This window comes from Ranitomeya variabilis, chromosome 3 (genome assembly GCF_051348905.1).
Source record: "Ranitomeya variabilis isolate aRanVar5 chromosome 3, aRanVar5.hap1, whole genome shotgun sequence".
In the NCBI taxonomy this organism is placed as follows: domain Eukaryota; kingdom Metazoa; phylum Chordata; class Amphibia; order Anura; family Dendrobatidae; genus Ranitomeya; species Ranitomeya variabilis.
The window spans coordinates 636,796,658-636,811,451 of NC_135234.1; the positions used below are offsets into that span (position 1 = coordinate 636,796,658).

Here is a 14,794-nt window from a genome sequence, read left to right on the forward strand (position 1 = left end):
TATCAGCGGACTCAGGACAAATTGGACAACTTTTGGGGTCCAATTTCTCCTGCTACCCTTGGGAAAATACAAAACTGAGGGCTAAAAAATTTTTGTGGAAAAAAAATGATTTTTTATTTTCACGGCTCTGCGTTATAAACTGTAGTGAAACACTTGGGGGTTCAAAGCTCTCACAACACATCTAGATAAGTTCCTTAGTGGGTCTACTTTCCAAAATGGTGTCACTTGTGGGGGTTTAGGCACATCAGGGGCTTTCCAAAGGCGACATGGTGTCCCATCTCAATTCCAGTCAATTTTGCATTGAATAGTCAAATGGTGCTCCTTCCCTTCCGAGCTCTGCCATGCTCCCAAACAGTGGTTTACCCCCACATATGGGGTATCTGCGTACTCAGGACAAATTGTACAACAACTTTTGGGGTCCATTTTCTCCTGTTATCCTTGGTAAAATAAACAAATTGGAGCTGAAGTAAATTTTTTGTGAAAACAAGATAGATGTTCATTTTTTTTATTTTTTTTTTAACATTCCAAAAATTCCTGTGAAACACCTGAAGGGTTAATAAGCTTCTTGAATGTGGTTTTGAGCACCTTTAGGGGTGCAGTTTTTAGAATGGTGTCACACTTGGTTATTTTCTGTCATATAGACCCCTCAAAATGACTCCAAATGTGATGTGGTCCCTAAAAAAAAAAAAAAAATGGTGTTGTAAAAATGAGAAATTGCTGGTCAACTTTTAACCCTTATAACTCCCTAACAAAAAATAATTTTGGTTTCAAAATTGTGCTGATGTAAACTAGACATGTGGGAAATGTTGCTTATTAAGTATTTTGTGTGACATGTATGTCTGTGATTTAAGGGCATAAAAATTCAAAGTTAGAAAATTGCGAAATTTTCAAAATTTTCGCCAAATTTCCATTTTTTTCACAAACGCAGGTAATATCAAAGAATTTGTACCACTGTCATGAAGTACAATATGTCACGAGAAAGCAATGTCAGAATCATCAGGATCTGTTGAAGCGTTGCAGAGTTATAACCTCATAAAGGGACAGTGGTCAGAATTGTAAAAATTGGTCCGGACATTAACGTGCAAACCACCCTTGGGGCTTAAGGGGTTAATGAAAGTTTGAAGTTGGAGAACCTGTTATGTCAAACTCTCTGCTGGTCAGACTTTACCTCCAAGTTCTGTATTCAATAGTTCGATTTGTTTCACATGAGAATGAAGATAAAGAAAGAATGCGGCACTCACCCGGTTTCTTCCACTGTAGTTCATTCTTTATTTAAGCGTGGCAATCCATGTTAAACACGGCACAATACAGGCAAAGGCATGAGAAGGGAGCAGTGGGGGAGTGTGCAGAGACAAGACGGACGACGGCCGTTTCACGCTCAGGCGCTTCTACGGGTCCATGTGAGTTGTGCTTATGATGTCAGTTCCTTTAGTAGGGTTAGACACCAGACATATAACATGTGCAATCAATTAAAACAATTAAAAACAACAACAAACTTTTATCTCTGCATTCTATGCGGATTACAGGAAGACTGCCATATCCAATTTGTCATTAAGCCCCCAGGGACCTTGTGCGTTAGTTCTTAAGATCCAACGAGCTTCGCGTTGTAGCAAAAGCTTGTTGTGATCACCGCCTTGCTGAGGGGATTTAACTATCTCTAGCCCAGCAAAGCTCAGTGAGCTTGGATCACCGCCATGCATTTCTTGTATATGCTTGACTAAACGCACTCTTCCCTTCCCTGTGAGAATGGAGTTGAAGTGCTCCCGGAATCGTACCATTAGGGGCCTAATTGTCTTCCCGATGTAAAATCGGTTACAAGGACAGTAAATTACATATACCAAAAATTTACTTTTACAGGTTATAAAGTCTCTCACTGTGTGATGTATCGTACCAATATACAAGAAATGCATGGCGGTGATCCAAGCTCACTGAGCTTTGCTGGGCTAGAGATAGTTAAATCCCCTCAGCAAGGCGGTGATCACAACAAGCTTTTGCTACAACGCGAAGCTCGTTGGATCTTAAGAACTAACGCACAAGGTCCCTGGGGGCTTAATGACAAATTGGATATGGCAGTCTTCCTGTAATCCGCATAGAATGCAGAGATAAAAGTTTGTTGTTGTTTTTAATTGTTTTAATTGATTGCACATGTTATATGTCTGGTGTCTAACCCTACTAAAGGAACTGACATCATAAGCACAACTCACATGGACCCGTAGAAGCGCCTGAGCGTGAAACGGCCGTCGTCCGTCTTGTCTCTGCACACTCCCCCACTGCTCCCTTCTCATGCCTTTGCCTGTATTGTGCCGTGTTTAACATGGATTGCCACGCTTAAATAAAGAATGAACTACAGTGGAAGAAACCGGGTGAGTGCCGCATTCTTTCTTTATCTTCATTCTCATGTGAATCATTGACTTTAGCTGCAGAGCACCGCCCCCACTTCACTAGTAGCTGACTCCGTCTGACTTGTGAAGAAGCTATTAGCCTCGCAGCTGGATTGCTTTATGACAGCTCGTTCAGTGCCGATCTGATACTGTCTTTAGTTCTATTTGTTTCTCTTGATTTCTCTTTTGCCCCTTGTTTGTCGTTTTGTTGTACCGTATACAAACATTTACATTGATTATCAGTTGGAATCAACTTGATGTTACTGTTTGCTTTTTAGAGACACATACAGTGACAGAAGTGGGAGCAGTTCTCCAGACACAGAAATTGCAGAGCTCAAATTACCGATGACTAATCATGACTGATGCTAGGTAATGTCCGCTTTATACCACTTATTACATACTGCTGCTTGAGCAAATTAATTGTCTCTGAAAGAAAGGCTTATGCAAACCACCTCTACAATCTGTTTCTTTTTACATCAGTTTTTTTTACAGTTCTAAAGACCATGTTCACATCTGCATTGTGGGTTTAACCCCTTAATCTCATTGGACGTACTATCCCTTCGAGGTGAATTGGGACTTAATTCACAGGGACGTGATAGTACATCCAGCGCGATCAGCTGCGCTCACGGGGGGAGCGCGGCCGAGTGTCGGCTGACTATCGCAGCTGACATCTGGCACTATGTGTCACGGACCGCTCCTGGCACAGTAACCCCCGGAACACTGCGATCAAACTTGATCACAGTGTTCCGGCGGCACAGGGAAGCATCGCGCTGGGAGGGGGCTCCCTGCTTGCTTCCCTGAGACCCTCAGAGCAACGCGATGTGATCGTGTTGCTCCGAGGGTCTCCTACCTCCTTCTCCATGCAGGCCCCGGATCCAAAATGGCCGTGGGGCTGCTTCCGGGTCCTGCTGGAGGTGGCTTACAAGCACCTGCTCACAGCAGGCGCTGGTAAGCCAGGAGCACTGCCTGTCAGATCGCTAATCTAAAACAGTGCTGTGCAAAGTCACACTATAGTATGATGTCTCCCCCTGGGACAGTGTAAAAAAAAAATATATATTCACATGTTAAAAAAAAAAGAAAAAAATTATATATATATATATATATATATATATATATATATATATATATATATATATATATATATATATATATATATATATTTACTACTTATTTTATTTTTTTTCCAATAAATACATTTCTTTAAATAATTCCCTAAGATGAAAACCCCAAAGTAAGGGTTCAGCGTAGAGCGCCGGATAAGTGATACCAAATGTTATGTAAAATGTGCCCAAAATAAGCTTCAACTCAGTCCACAAAAAAGCAAGCCCTCACTCACGTCTGTCATCTGTTAATGGCAATATAGGAGGCTTCTAAGTTCCTGGTAATGCACAGGCTCTGGAAAAGCACTATGGCTCCTAAAAGAAATTCAGCAAATTCTACGCTCCCAAATTTAAATGCCCCCTTCCTTCTGAGCCCCAGTGTGCTTAATCCACATTTAGTGATCACATGTTTCGGCAATATTCACTGCGGCTTGTTTATGGAAAACACCCATGGAGTCAAAATAGTCACTACACCTGTGGATAAAATCCCAAAGGGGTGTAATTTCCAAGGTGGGGTCATTTGAGGGTGGATTCTGTTTTTCTGGCATTTAGGGGCTCTGTATATGGAGTCGGGAAACTTTTCTATAATTTGTTCTCCAAGAGTCAAATAGCTCCGTCTCTAAAGAGTCTCGCTGTGTGGCTAAGCAGTACTGTAGGTCACATATGGAGGTATTGCCAAGTTCAGCAGAAATTGTGACAGATTTTGGCACCATTTTTTAAATCTGGGGCTAAAACAATTTTTTTTGTGGTAAAAATGTTATTTTTTCTTCACTGCCCAATGGTATAAAATTCTATGACACACTTTGTGGTTTCAATATGATCACTGCACCACTAGATGAACTCATTGAGAGGTGTAGTCTGTAAAATGGGGTCACTTATGGGGGGGGGGTCCTGCTGTTCTGGCACCTCAGGGGCTCTGCCAATGGGACATGGCCCCCTGACACCAGTGCAGCAAAATCTGCACTGTAATATTGCGCTCCTTCCCTTTTGAGCTTTGCACTGTGCCTCAAAGTAGTTTTTGACCACTTATGTGGGGTATTGATGCACTCAGGAGAAATTGCATAACAAATTGTGTTTTCTCTAGTCACCTTCCACGACTGCATATGGAGGTTGCCTCTTTGCCCTGATGGGGGACAGGAAACACAGAGGTTAAAAGGCCCTCCCACTTGCCAGTGTCTTTCCTGTTCCCCGTGGAGCAGGGAGAGGTTCCGTATACTGTGGTGGCCGGTGGCTGCAGTACCTTTTGTGACAGGCTTTGCTTGTATAGCCAGGCAGTGGATGGTCGCTTCTCGCCTCCTCCGAGCTGCTTCCGTCGTCCCCTGTGCGGTGACCTCCCCTGTGCTCCCAAGAGGGCAAAGCAGGCCAGGCATCCCCGACCGGGGGCCTCCCGGTGCTCCCCGGTCTTCTCCCCCTCCATACGCTAGGCGTTCCAGAAGTGACGTGGAGTGCACGTGTAATTTCTGGAACGCATCGGCTTCCAGGTATCGGTCGGGCTAGTCGGAGTGTGCTGCCCGCGAACTTTGAACGCCAACACATGGACCCAGGAGGGGGAATGCAACTAAGCTGAGGGCAGGTGCTGGCATCTGATGACCATAAAAATCCTGCCGAAGTCGCCACGGAGGTAAGGCTTGTGGGTTCGTATCCCACTTCTGACACCAAATTCCTCAGTATGGATGGCACTTCATGCCCTGCGTCTGCAGAGCCTAGCGCTGCCCCTGCTACAGTGAGTGTATGCAGGGAAGGGGTCCGGGAGGTAGTAAATTAGGGGAGCCCCTCTTTTTCTGACACCTCTCCCTCTTGTTTTAGGGAGACAAGTCTACTCCCAAAGCCGCTAATAGAAGAAAGTGCCCAATTTGTAATATAAAGTTACCATCTATATGGGATAAAAAGCTATGCCAGTCATGCACTGACAAAGTAGTCAGAGCACAGCAACCATCCCTTTTGGAGGAAATTCGCTCGCTGGTCAAGCATGAAGTGCAGTCTTCCCTGGCGGCTTTTACTCCTCCACCCCACCACCCCCTTCTCCCGGAAAGAAAAGGAAAATACAGGTCGAGGACTCTGAATCGGAGTCCGACCTATCCTACACATCGTCCTCTGGAGGCCTCTGAAACCAGAAAGTACCTCTTCTCCTCTGACTATATCGAGGAGCTGGTGTCTGCAGTACGTAGCACCATGGGGCTAGAAGAGGAATCAGAGCCTCAGTCCATTCAGGATCAAATGTTTGGCGGGCTAAAAACGGCAAAACGTTTGGGATTCCCAGTGCATGCTAACATACTTGGCATGGTTGCCCAGGAATGGGAACTACTGGAAAAACTCCTTGGCACCCCCTCGGAAATGAAACCTAGATTTCCCCTGGAAGGTGATTCTGTCAAATGGGACATTCCCAAAGTTGATGTTCAAGTGGCAAGGGTTGCGAAAAGAACCGCTCTCCCATTTGAAGATTCTTCGCAATTGAAGGATCCTATGGACAGAAAAAGTCTCCTAAAGAAATCTTGGGAGACCTCTACATCTGCTTTAAAGGCGAACATCTCCACCTGTGTAGCTAGAGCCCTCTCCCGCTGGCTAGAGGAATTAGAAACCCATATTTCTCAGGGTACCTCCAGGGCTGAATTGCTAGACTCACTGCCTATGCTTCTTATGGCTACTGGGTTCCTAGCGGACGCTTCCATGGAATCTATTAGAATTGCCGCCAGGTCACTTGCGCAATCCAACTCCGCTAGGAGAGCTCTCTGGCTCAAGATATGGAGTGGTGACATCACCTTCAAAGCGAAGCTGTGTGCCATACCCTTTAAAGGGGAGTATGTCTCCGGGCCAGCCCTAGATGACATCCTAGAAAAGGCCACCGACAAGAAAAAAGCCCTCCCGGAACAAAAACCTCCTTAAAAAAAACAAAACAACAAATGTGTTTTTTTTTCGTTCTCCAGTCTCAAACCTCCCAGTCGAGAGGAAAGGGCAAGACCGGGAGATGGAGCTATGCAAAGGGTAGGGAGAAAAATATCCTCGTCTCACAGCAGCAGCAGTCCCAACAGGAGAAGCAATGACTCCGACCCGGTGGGGGGGAGAAGAGACTCTCAAGATGTGCACATCAGTGGGAAAACATCACCAGTTCCAACTGGGTCCTCAATGTCATCAAGGAGGGCCTATTGATAGAGTTCATCTCCTCCCCTACACAGTGTCTGAAGATCACTTCCCTTCCAGCTCTAAAAGATCAGACAACACTGATCTTGTAAGGTCCCTGAGACCTACTAGCAAACGTAATATCCCCGGTTCCAGAATCGGAATGGGGTCTGGGCCATTACTCTCGGTTGTTCCTGGTAACCAAACCATCAGGCGAGGCCCATATTATAAATTTGAAGGGACTGAACCAACATGTAAAATACCGCAAGTTCAAGATGGAATCCATAAGATCAGCCATTCCTCTGGTCAGGCCTCACTTCCTAATGTCGACCATCGACTTAAGGGACGCCTACTTCCATATCCCAATCCGAGACACACAAAATATCTCAGGTTTGCGGTGCGGGGGGGAGTCGTCAGGTGGAGCACTATCAGTTCAACGTCCTTCCATTTGGCGTCTTCTCCAAAGTAATGGCAGAAGCAGTGTCATTTTATCCGGAGTTAAGGTCTCTGTATAGTGTCTTACCTGGACGACCTACTGATAGTTGCTTCCACCAAGACAATCCTGAAATCCCATGTGTTAGAGACTCTAGAGATATTGAGATCTCTGGGATGGTTTCCAAACTTGAAAGTCTCAGCTGCAACCCTCCAAAACCAGAATTTCTGGGAGTACTTCTGAATTTTGTAAAACAGATGTCCTTTCTTCCGGACGACCACCGTCTAACCCTAATAGCAAAGGTCAAAAGATCCAGGGACATGAGATCCCCTACACTCCGGGAAGGAATGTCGGTCTTGGGCTCCATGACAGCATGTATACAATCGGTGGCCTGGGCACAAGCCCACTCCAGAGTCCTTCAAACTCACATTTTAGAAAACTGGAACAGTCATCACTGTACTCTAAGCAAAAGGATACACGCGCTGGGTCGAGTGTGAGCCTCCTTGGCAAGGTGGATGAATTCCTAATACCTCCACAGAGGCGTAAGCTGGACTCGGGTCCCACTGACTACAATCATATCAGATGCCAGCAGGAGGGGCTGGGGAGCCATGATAAACCATATTCCGTTCCAGGAACTCTGGGACCAGACAACAAGCGGAAAGTCGTCAAATTTCAGAGAATTGAAGGCTGTGGAAGAAGCCCTTCTGGCAGCAGGTTGCCAGATTGCTGATCAGCACATTTGAATATATTCGGACAACATGACCACAGATGCTCATATCAAGCACCAAGGCCGTACAAGGTTCAACAGCCTAAAAAGGATTTCCGCCCGAATATTCTATTGGGTCGAAAAACGCCTACTGTCACTGACAGCTGTCCACTTAAGGCTCTTCCAACATCCAGGCGGACTATCTAAGTCGACAGGATATCCACCCGGGGGAATGGAGCCTGAACAAGCGGAGCTTCAAAATACCGGTAGACAGGTCGGGCCTACCGGAAATCGATCTTTTTGCTTCTCATCAAAATGATTAAGTCGAAACCTTCTCTTTAAACCCCAGAGACAATTCCAGGGGAGTAGATGGCCTTAGCCCAGAGTTGGAACTTTCACCTTGCCTATGCATTCCCATCGATTCCGTTTCTGGCGAAAGTTCTGCGGAAAATTCGAGAAGACCGGACCCCAACTATATTGGTGCACCGTTATGGACCAAAAGAAGAAGGCTCAACTTGATCATAGAACTACAGGTGGACGGCCCAATTCTTTAACCAGTAGAAAACTATCTCCTCTCTCAGGGGCCTATTCTTCACTCAGATCCTCAGAGATGGAATCTCGCGTAGTGTTTACTGAGGCCCAGGTATTGAAAGCCAAGGGGTTGTCGGACCCAGTAATTGCTACCCTGCAGAGATCTAGAAAGCCAGTAACCAATGCCATCTACAATAAATTCTGGAAGAAGTTTTCATCCTTCTGCTTACCTGACCCACCAGATCCTCTTAACCTGAATATGTCGCGAATTCCGGATTTTTTACAAAAAGGATTAGAGATCGGCCTTAGACGTAGCACCTTGAAGGTCCAAGTCTCTGCTCTCAGCTCTTTTTTTTTTTACCAGGATCTAGCAGGTCATCGCTGGATCAAGAGATTCATGACATCGGCTGTCAGGATGAACCCTAAGAGGCAGGTGGTAGTTCCCCCATGGGATCTTAACTTGGTGCTCCAGGGACTCACAGGTCCACCCTTTGTACCCTTGTCTTCCTTTTCTCCTCAAAACCTCACATACAAGACGGTTTTCTTGGTGGCCATAACCACAGCTAGGAGAGTAGGAGAATTACAGGGCCTATCAGTAAGAGCCTTATCTATTAATTAGAGACGACTTAATAGTCCTTCGTCTCAATCATTCCTTCCTTCCAAAGGTAGTCTCTGAATTCCACCGTTCCAAGAGATCATCCTACCATCTTTTTGCCAAAACCCTGTAAACTCGAAGGGGGAAAAATTCCACACACTCGATGTGCGGCACGTTGTCCTACATTACTTAGAGCAATCCCGTTCTTGCAAAATTGATCAGAATCTATTTATCCATCTGTCAGGTCAAAATAAAGGGAAAAAGGTGGCTAAGAGCACCATCTCTAATTGGATAAAAAGAGCTATAGAGGAAACATATCTCGCTCAAAATAGGTCACCCCCAGCGGGGATCAAGGCCCACTCAACCAGGTCCACATCAGTTTCCTGGGCAGAAAAAAGTAGGTGCATCTGCAGAGCAGATCTGCAGGGCAGCAACGTTGTCCTCACTACATACTTTCTCCAAACATTATAGACTGGACGTGTTGTCCAGTAGGGATCTAATCTTTGGCCGTAAAGTACTCCAGGCCGTTGTCCCTCCCTAGAGCCAAATTAGTTGGTATTCCCCCGTATGCCGTCGTGGAAGGGGACTAGAGAAAATAGAATTAGACTTACTGGTAATTCGGTTTCTAGGAACCTTACACGACGGCGCTAATTCCCTCCCTATACTCCTGGATAAAATCTGGGATTCAGAAGGTAAACCGGTGCTATGGTTTCAGTTATAAGTCACTGGCAAGTGCGAGGTGGGAGGGCCTTTTAACCTCTGTGTTTCCTGTCCCCCATCAGGTCAAAGAGGCAACCTCCGTATGCCGTCGTGGAAGGTCCCTAGAAACCGAATTACCGGTTTGTCTAATTCTATTTTCTCCTACTACCCCTTTTGAAAATTGCAAACTTGGGGTCAAAGCAACATTTTAGTGGAAAAAATAGTATTTCATTTACTCAGCCCAATTTTACACAAGCTTGTGACTCGCCTGAGGGGTAAACATACTCAATACTACCCTAGATCAATTCCTTGCCAGGTGTAGCCCTACCATGCGCCCAAGCAGTCGTTTTTCAACAAATATGGGGTACCTGTGTACTTTGGAAAAATTGCACAACAATTTTGGCATCCCTTTTCTCTTGTTACCATTGTGAAATTTTTTTAAAAAAAGGATCTGTAACACTTTTATTGGGAAAAAGATTTTTAATTTTCCAGTCTCAACATTATAAAATTCTCTGAAGCCCCTGAGGGTTGAAAGTGCTCACCACACATTTAGAAAAAGTCCTTGAGGCAGGGCCGGCTCCAGGTTCTTGAGGGCCCCGGGCGAAAGAGTCTCAGTGGGCCCCCCCTTTAACACATACCACGATTCATGATCGCATATAACACAGCCATGTAGTATATAACACAGCCCACGTAGTATATAGCACAGCCACGTAGCATATAACACAGCCATGTAGTATATAACAGCCCACGTAGCATATTACACAGCCACGTAGTATATAGCACAGCCCACGTAGCATATAACAGCCCATATAGTATATAGCACAGCCACATATCATATAACACAGCCCACGTAGTATACACGGCCCACGTAGTATATAGAACAGCCATGTAGTATATAGCACAGCCCACGTAGCATATAACAGCCCATGTAGTATATAACACGGCCCACGTAGTATATAGCACAGCTATGTAGTATATAGAACAGACATGTATACAGCACAGACATGTAGTATACAGCACAGACATGTAGTATACAGCACAGCTCCCCTCCGCCCAAGAATGACCCCGTAGTCCAGTACTCGGTTATAGTTACCAAAAAAAAAAAAACTCCTCACCTCTCAATGTTCCCGCGCCGCGCTGCTCCCTCCCTGCTCCGGTCTCGGCGGCTGCCGCTGCACTGCCTGACACACAGCGAGTGCGTGATGACATCATCGCGCACCCGCAGCGGCAGTGTCAGAGGCAGAGTGGGGAATGATGGGAGAGGGAGCGTCAGGTGATGCTCTCTCCTCCATCATTTGCTTTGAACTTTACCGGCAGACGCCGGTAAAGTTCAAAGCGGCGGCGGGGGAGTTGGCGCTTGCGACAGGCGGGCCCCCCTACCTCACAGGGGCCCCATAGCAGCTGCGTGATGTGCCGCTAGCTGAGGGCCCCTGGGGGGAGCGGGGGCCCTAGGCACTGGCAGCTGCCTGCCCCTAACGCCAGTTTGAATGGGCCCCCCTGTCTCGCCAGAGCCCCGGCACTTGCCCGGGTACGCCGGGTGCTGACGCCGGCCCTGCCTTGAGGGGTCTAGTTTCCAAAATGGGGTCATTTGTGGGGGTTTCCATTGTTTAGGCACCTCAGGATCTCTCCAAACGCGACATGGCGTCATCTATATTCAAGCCATTTTTGTATTCCAAAAGTCAAATGGCGCTCCTTCTCTTCCAAGCCAAGGAAAATTTATTCCTAAACTAAAGGTCCGAAAAAATCAAAAAAGTCAAACCAAATGACCTTTAATCCTTATTGATATTCAAGATAAAACACTACTTTAATCAATACCTTTAAAACAATGAAAGGCAACCACAGTCAACAAGACAGACACAACCGTGCTCTCTATGTATACCCCTATCTCAATACCTATTACACACTGCCTGTCAGCGGAGGTTGGCACCCTATAACACAAGCGAGACTGGCACCCCAGCTCAACGTCGGCTGCCCCTAAATCTCCTACAAGTGCCCTGGACTGGTGTCTCAATTGGGCTACCAGATACACAACGATAAAAATTAGGAGATTAGGGTTATCAGAGCTGATATTGGCTGATAATTGCCAAAATCTAGACACTGACCAGGTCAGAGACAGACAAAAAAAAGTGCAAAACTGCTTGTGTACATAAACAACCTCACTATGCTGTTCCCTGCTTCTCACAAATCCTGCCTAACTGCGGGGGTTGGCACCCTACTGTGCAGCGGATATGGCGCCCCCACTCCTTGACGACTGACCCTTGGATACCCTATGGGCAGCTATATAGACAGGAAACGTATACAATGATAGGCTTTAAATTGATAGCCATATCTTAAATGTAAGGTGGATATACCATTTCAAATCACACCCAGACCTAATTGTCTGCTAATGTCACAAATATACCGTAGATAAATCATAACAGCAAGTGAGGAAGAATACTCACAATTTTTTTATGTTCAGGCACGCCTCAACGCGTTTCACCTTAACGGATCATCAGGAGGCTATGATGTGTGGATGCCCTGCCGTGTGCCCAAATAGTAGTTTTCCTCCACATGTGTGGTATTGGCGTACTCAGAAGAAAATGCACCATAACATTTGTTTTGAGATTTCTCCTGTTACCCTCGTGAAAATGAAAAATTTAGCACTCAAGTAACATTTTTGTGGGAAAAAGTTAAATTTAGTTTTTTTTCCTTCCATATTCCATTAATTCTTGTGAAGCACCTGAATGGTTAATAGACTTCTTGAATGTGGTTTTGAGCACCTTGAGGGGTGCAGTTGTTAGAATGGTGTCACTTTTGGGTATTTTCTGTCATTTGGGCCCCTCAACGTCACTTCAAATGTGAGGTGGTCCATAAAAATGGGGTTTTTTTACATTTTATGGAAAAATGAGAAAATGCTGATCAACTTTTAACCCTTCTAACTTCATAACAAAAAACATTGTTTCAAAAATTGTGCTGATGTAAAGTAAATAATAAAATAATAATCTTTATTTTTATATAGCGCTAACCTATTACGCAGCGCTTTACAGTTTGCACACATTATCATCGCTGTCCCCGATGGGGCTCACAATCTAAATTCCCTATCAGTATGTCTTTAGTATGTATGTCTTTAATGTTATTTATTAACTATTTTGTGTGACACAACTCTCTGGTTTAAGGGCATAAAGATTAAGTTTGAAAATTATGAAATTCTCTGTTTCTCCAAATTTCCGATATTTTCAGAAACAAAGGCAAGTCATATTGAAAACATGTTACCACTGTCATGAAGTACAATATATCACGAAAAAACAGTCTCCGAATCAGTGGGATCTGTTGAAGCATTCCAGAATTCTAACCACATAAAGTGACACTGGTCAGAATTGTAAAAATTGGCCCGGTCACGAAGGCAAAAGCAGGCGCTGGTGTGAAAGGGTTAACATAGCCAAATAGTTGGGAAACACTAAAGTAACGATGTGGTTGTGGTAATGCCGCCTGTAGACCATGTTTGTGGGCCAAGCCTAAAATAATATTGTGCTGCACCATTCCACCTGGGTCGTCTCTAGTGCATAACCACCCGATGTATTTATACAAAAAAATGTTTTTCTGTGTTTTCATTGGTAAAGCTAACTTTTATCTTTTCTTGTCTGCAGGTGACTACTCACAGCCATCTGGTTTAATGAATTATTTTTTGTTTCATTTCCTAAATGAACAACCTATGGAATCATTTAGTTTTTAATTTGTTGTTTTTTTGTGTTTTTTTTTTTTTTTCTTTGTCAGTTGATCATTGTGTGTTCTCAGCCTCCAAGTATGCCAACCTCTGGAGTTACGAGTATTATGCCTAGTGCTCTTTTTAGGAGCTCCTACGCACATTCTTGCTGCACATGACAATACTTGCCACTTATTCAGAGGCATTTTCTACACCTTTTTTTGCATACGAAAGACCAATGTGGATTCCAAACCTGCTGAATAGACTGTGTTAATGAGTCAATGTGACCAATGTTCCAGCTCTACGAACTTCTACAAATGTCAGCTTAAGAAATCCTATACTTGAGAATAATGCAAGGTTCTCATGAGATTGTGTAAATACTTAGAAAGCCCAGCAGAACTGTCTTCTATATACCATTTTGGTTACACTGTAACCTAACTAATAAAGCTGTTTTCTAATGGGTTATGCTGATTCATCATTTACTTATTATTGCTGAGAATAAGGCTTTGCTTACATTTTGCTTTTTCATCTTTCCATTGAGACATTAGGGTTGGTGGATAATTTGAAAACTGATCACACTTGGCTTTCATGGCGCAACAGCCTGACAGCTGATATTTGCTGCCCAATCCACAGCAGCATGTATCAGACTGACTGTATGAGCTCAGGCAGGGAGAAGCTGTCGGGACTAGTCTTCTGTGTGCCTCGGTCCCCTGCTGCTTTAAAGTATGCTTTTCTTTGAAACTCTGCATCATTTTAAAGTCAAACATACCTGGCTGTGTATCTGGCAGCATGTATCTTATGTCAGGTTCCCTTTAAGTGAACTTATCACCAGAAAATGAACTGATTAAATCAGGTTTTTGTTTTTAACCAAAATATTGAGCTTTTTTAACATAGCAGAATCTATATTAAAAATAAATGGAAAGCTTTACATTTTCACTGTCCTTTAAGGCTTTTTGAGATTCATACTTTTTGTTACAGAACATAACATTTACATAGCCTCAATTGTTTATCGAAACACTTGTTTTGTGTTTTGTTTTGTTTTTTGTATTGAAGTGTCTAATGAGCAAAAATTGTTGTGAAGGAAGTGGGAGCAGGTCCAGCTGTAATGGTGAATATTGTGCATGGTAGATCCTTTCTCATCTGTGTTTACTTGACATATCCTAAGTCATATTGCACGACTCGTTAAAGTGTTGATTGTGACTTGTAGGATCGCTACTTCCAATAGGTGGCGCTATAGAGTAAAGTCCTCTTTTTTTCAGCAGAGGCAATTTGCATATTTAAATTCCCAGAGGAGCATTGCACGGCGAATAAGCCTCCTTACCTTGACAAGCCAGAGCTGGTATGTCACTCTCCATAAGGAGAAACGTTAACCCTTAGACCCCAGTCCAGAGCCTCTCACCTAGCCAAATCAGTTCTCATGCTTCTCACTGACGAGGGCCAACAGCCCGAAACAGTGTCTGCGAATTGAGATACTGATTTGGCTTTTATCCTAAGTCATATTGCCCGACTCGTTAAAGGGTTGATTGTGACTTGTAGGATCGCTACTTCCA

General features: G+C 44.4%; 1 protein-coding gene across 4 annotated transcripts in view; it reads left to right on the top strand.

Moving 5' to 3' along the window:
• Positions 1-13,707, top strand: part of CTPS1 (CTP synthase 1) — a 233,945-nt gene extending 220,238 nt beyond the window's left edge. For all 4 annotated transcript variants that reach the window (XM_077297579.1, XM_077297577.1, XM_077297580.1 and 1 more), the window contains 2 exons: positions 2,660-2,750; positions 13,189-13,707. In XM_077297579.1, the coding sequence (XP_077153694.1) occupies positions 2,660-2,744 (85 nt within the window). In that variant the 3' untranslated portion in view covers positions 2,745-2,750; positions 13,189-13,707. The remainder of the gene's footprint in view (positions 1-2,659; positions 2,751-13,188) is intronic.
• The last annotated feature ends 1,087 nt before the right edge of the window (positions 13,708-14,794 follow it).